General features: G+C 39.5%; 1 protein-coding gene across 1 annotated transcript in view; it reads right to left on the minus strand.

Annotated features, from left to right (window-relative positions):
- The window catches only part of Ms4a2 (membrane spanning 4-domains A2), a 7,047-nt gene extending 4,103 nt beyond the window's left edge, over window positions 1-2,944 (minus strand). The window contains exons 1-3 of the mRNA XM_050136493.1: window positions 2,833-2,944; window positions 1,914-2,037; window positions 1,273-1,407 (exon numbers count right to left, since the gene is read on the minus strand). Coding sequence (XP_049992450.1) covers window positions 1,273-1,407; window positions 1,914-2,037; window positions 2,833-2,894 — 321 coding nt within the window. The 5' untranslated portion in view covers window positions 2,895-2,944. The remainder of the gene's footprint in view (window positions 1-1,272; window positions 1,408-1,913; window positions 2,038-2,832) is intronic.
- Window positions 2,945-5,238: the final 2,294 nt, after the last annotated feature.

Here is a 5,238-nt window from a genome sequence, read left to right on the forward strand (position 1 = left end):
AGAGAGAGAGAGAGAGAGAGAGAGAGAGAGAGAGAGAGAGAGAGAGAGAATAGATTTTAAAGCTAAATGTTTAGAAAGAAAATAGAATGTTGATGTAAAATATGGTAGATGGTCTAGAGAACCAAGAGACCTGCAAACTCCATACTTAGCAGTGTATCCAACCAATGTAATGTTTTTCTTAGATTTAAATATTTCTTTATAATTTAATTATCTATAAAAGTAAAACATGATAGTAATATGGACTGAAGGAAGATAGGCATAAGGGACATTGTAGCATGCAATGTTATTTCTACAAAGCTCTAAGAATTAAAAAGTAGCTTTTAGTTTTAGTGATTGCTTCAGGATGACAAAGGAAGCCATGTAACTTTCAAAATCACAGATAGGCTTGCTATGCTGAAGGGGACATATATGCTAAGATTGTATGTGTGTGTATGAGTCAAATGTATCAAATTCTACACCTTCTATACACAGAATTCTTCTATACATAGAATGTACTCTCATTCAGCTCTCTGCTTTCCAGATAATATATTGTTTAAAAAGGAACCCAGGACATTAGAGGTCAAAAGCATGTCAAGGGCCCAACAGACACCCACCCAGTATAGTTGCCCTTGTTCTCACCTGAGCAATTTTCCACCTTCCCCCCTCTTAAAGAAAACCTTTTATGCTATTCTGGTGTGGGTTTGTGGGATTTTTATGTTTTTAAAATTTTATCTGCAAGTGTGTATGTATGTCCGTGTATGTAAAAGTCTGTGCATGTGTATGTCTGTGCATGTATATGCCTGTGCATGTATATGCCACATGTGTACAAATGCCCGAGAAGCCCAGAAGAAGGATCTTATCTCCTTGAGCTGGAGTTACAGGTAATTGTGAGCACCTGACACAGTGCTGGGACAACTAGCTTTTATTAATGAATAAAATACATGTACTTGGCATGTAATTTTATTAATAGTGCTAGTGGGATTTTCTTAGAATACAAGTTTTAGGCAAATTATTTAACTTCTTAAATATTAGTGTATTATTTTTTTACAATGTCGTAAGTCTCAAGTATCCAGTCACTAAGAAGGTGAACAATTTAGACCACATCCAAGGGTGATAATGTGCATGTCAATGAATTAATGTGGAGAAAACTTTGGAATTGCAATTACGGATCCTATATGCATATAAGTGAAAAGGTGTCGATTTTATCAAAATGCTAGAGCTATGTAGCTAGATTTGTTTAGAAGAAAATTCCGATTAGCACTATTTCAGAAACAATTCCAGAGATGCTCTCACCAGCCCTGCTCCCCAGAATGGATAGCCTGCTCTGTACGACAGAAGGACTTCATCGTCAAAGTCGGAAATGGGGAGTGCTGAGCAGACAATTGTCCCGAGACAAAGGCATATCACACCAACCAGAATTTGTGTTACCTGTGGAAAACATGAAGTTTGTAAAGTTGGGAGATATTTTCTCAAGATTGTACCTATTTCCCTATAAACAATACCGAAAATGAGAAATCTCTTGAGTGTCATATGCCTTCCTGTGATTGAACCAGATGATAGATTTTCTACTGCCTTCTTTTCACTATAAAAATCGGAACTGTTACTAATAGAATCTAAAGCACACACAGTTAATATGTGTCACATACATCTTTATCTACATAGTTATGATTGACAGGAATAACTGTCCTATCTATTAGCCACAGGCATTATGTATCCATCCTTAGTCCCTATTCTCCAGTCATGTTTCAGTAACTTAAAGTCTTCTTGAGAAAATGCTTCTCTCTTCCCAGAATGTGCAGTGAGCACCACCGGTTCCTCACCTATCAAGAATGTTACAGAACCTATCAACCCATGAGAGGAAATGTAAATATATCCTAATACTCTTTCATAGAGCCAGCATTAATTCAAGTTGAAAATGGAGGCTAGACACTCACCCCCAGGAACTCCAAATCTTTCTTCAAAAGTGCCTGCCATGTCTGCGGTGGCGGGGGTGGTGCTGGCTTCTCTGGCAGAGCTTTAGCAGAAGGTGATGTTTCCAAGAGCTCAATGTCAGGCACACTGAAATTTACAAAATTTCAATCATACAAAAATCCTCTAACTTCCTGTGTGAAGTTGTTAACTGTCAGAGACTAAAGTGTTACTTGTTAATTGCTTTTTGAAAGAATTCAGCAGTTGAACTCTTCAGGGTAGTGCCTGAGAAGGCTCAGAGAGCCAAAGCAACCAACCATTTGAATATTATCCAAGTGTTTACATAGAACAGAATAGAACAAAAGCCATGCCTCATGTTCTTGTTCATCCCAGGTTGTCATAAATTCCTTCTATGAGTCACTATCTATGATTAAAACAAAACAACCAAATACGCTAGTCTGTCAACTTCAAAATCATTTTATCATAGAAATGTATCTGCATGCATTTTGTCGCTACACACAACTTCATATGCAGAGAACTGCTTTGAGGGACGACTTCAATCTCCTTTAATATTTTAATCTTGGGTGCAGGATCCCATGCCTTAAGTTTCACAAAGGCCAACAGGAATGTGGTCATCTTAGAATGCCTTTGACTCCCAAAACACACTCAAACACTGAGGCAAGAAATCTGTATGTTCAAACTCCCTGTCTCACACCCCAAACCACACGTCTCTAGTGTTAGAAAATATGGTATTGCCAATTTTCAAGTCAAGTAAAAACCTGCTGCCAACTGCTGAAGAGAAAGACACTAAGAACGTGTGAGCATGGTTCAGTAACTTACTTGAGTGCATGTATAAATCTAAGCATTGGCATCTGACTGCCCAGCACTGTGAATTTCTCCGTCTTGATGAATAACTTCAATGGAAAAGCAATAGTCTTTACTTACCTGGGGGATTCTTGTGGGTTTGGGAGCGCAAGATCCGCTCTGCTCTTATTTTCTGTGTCCATTTTTTCATAAACTGGACTACCCGGGAATGAAGGACCCTGTTACATGGAGAAGTGGTGTACTCTGGGTGGGCAGTTAGATGTGTTGACTCTGAAAACAGTGATTATCTCCATGCAGATAAGTCTCCCAGCTGATTGGTATCAGTGGTTCCTTTCTCTTGCTATAATGGGAAGTCAAGACTGAGACATCTACCGAATAGAGAGCAGAGTGAACAGAGAAACTTGAGCATTTTAGAGCATACTTCTTTTTTCAATAATATTTATTAAAATTTTTTCACCTCCTCCCCTCCTCCCATTTCCCTCCCCCTCCCCCACTCCCCCTTCCCTTCCCTCTCCAGTCCAAAGAGCAGTCAGGATTCCCTGCCCTGTGGGAAGTCCAAGGCCCTCCCCACTCCATCCAGGTCTAGGAAGGTGAGCATCCAAACAGACTAGGTTCCCACAAAGCCAGTACATGGAGTAGAATCAAAACCCAGTGCCATTGTCCTTGGCTTCTCAGTCAGCCCTCCATGTCAGCCACGTTCAGAGAGTCTGGTTTGATCACATGTAGAGCACACTTCTGCCTGAGATGTAGGATTAATAGAACCTAATATTGAAGCATCTAAGCACTGAGAAGATCAAAGGAAGTAGAATTAAAAGCAGGTGTGGTCCTTAGAAGCTTCATCTACTATCCCTATGTCATAAGTTCTTCAGTTTGGTTTCATGTGCAGCCTCAAGGCTGAAATGTGTGTATTAGCACGAGTATCAATTTCTAAATGTATCTCTGACTTCGCATCCTCTCTCTTTCCACTCCCTTCTCTCTCCCCTCCCCTCCTCCTTCTCCCCTCCTTCTTATTCTCTCTTCCTGTTTATTGAATAGTATTTATTGTCTGCAGGAGATGATCTTCAAAACGGGACCCACAGGGTGAACCATGCCACTGAAACTAGCCAAAGTACTATTTGAATTAAGAAATATGCCTTATTATACATGGCAACTGATGTATAATGGTACATCATATATGTACCATAATGTAATGGTACATTATAATTGTAAGAACAAGACAAGAAAAACATGGAAGGATGTGAACTCAGAAATGATATGGGCAAATCTGAATGTTGGGAACTGAGCAATATAATCTACCCAGACAAAGTACCCACTCAACTATATCACAGTTAACTACCCCAGAACACAACAAACAAGAGGGAATTCACAGGTCTGCCTTGCTTATATTTCAGTTTAATTCTATGAATGGTTTTTCATGACTGCAAGATACTCTGTATGGTCCCCTAATCACCTGAGTTATTTTTTGGGGGGGATATAAAATGTCTCAGGAGAGATTAAGATGTGCATATTCATAAAGGATTCTAGTGTACATATTGCCAAATCTTTCCTAAAAATATTTCACTGCCCCAGTTACTTTCTTTCCTCTGTATCTTTGGGAATCAGTGCATCTAACAAAGACACTATTTGAATTAAGAACTAAGCCCCATATTCTTGTTCATTCATACAGAAAGGATTTCTTGCTATGGACTGCTCACATTATGGAGCAGGCAGTATTGACGATCATGATCCCAGACTCATCTAGCCCACAATATTGCAGATGAGAACAAAGAAAAAATATTATCTAGGAGGTCAGAGGCCAGAGACTTCTAGAACGTCAAAGAGGTTACAACAGTGTTGCCTGATGGAACATGTGTAAAGTTCAGAGAAGGAACTACCAGAGAAGGTGATGTTTGAGCCTAGCCTTAAAATGGTTGGCTTAGTAATCTCACTCCCTTACTCAACCTTTGCAAAACCACACAAGTCTGCAGGGTAAATTCCTAAAGCAATGTGATAGTCTTTAACAGTGTCTCCTAGTAGTATATAAAGGTTTGTGTTCAGCAACAACAACAACAAGAAAATCAGGAACCTATTTGAGATTTGGACACTTACCAGACTGAGAAGGCCCTTCCATGTTTGGAGATAATGCTTTTCTGTGAGAATTGTCAACAGCAAATCATGAAATGTAAACACAGTACTGAAAGGTGACCTATGACATCCCAATTATTTCATGCTCTGGTGTTTGTCAACAGCTTCATCCTTCCCCTTCCCGAGATGCTCAGCACATTCTGTACTCATGGTCCAGTTCCCCACAGCCATATTGTTCCACCTTCCACAACAGCAAGTATCAGAACATATGACCAAATGACTTCCTTTGGGGCTGGGCACTATTATCAAGTTGAGTTTTGACCATATGTCTGTCTGGAAGGAAGAGATAACAGACCAACCCCTGAGGTTCCTGAGCATGAAACCCTACCATTCCTTGAGCTTGCTCCAGAATCAGGCTGCAAAAAAAAAAAAAAAAAAAAAAAAAAAAAAAAAAAAAAAAAA

This window comes from Alexandromys fortis, unplaced genomic scaffold (genome assembly GCF_014885135.2).
Source record: "Alexandromys fortis isolate MF-2015 unplaced genomic scaffold, M_Fortis_MF-2015_v1.1 scaffold_3, whole genome shotgun sequence".
NCBI classification, from domain to species: domain Eukaryota; kingdom Metazoa; phylum Chordata; class Mammalia; order Rodentia; family Cricetidae; genus Alexandromys; species Alexandromys fortis.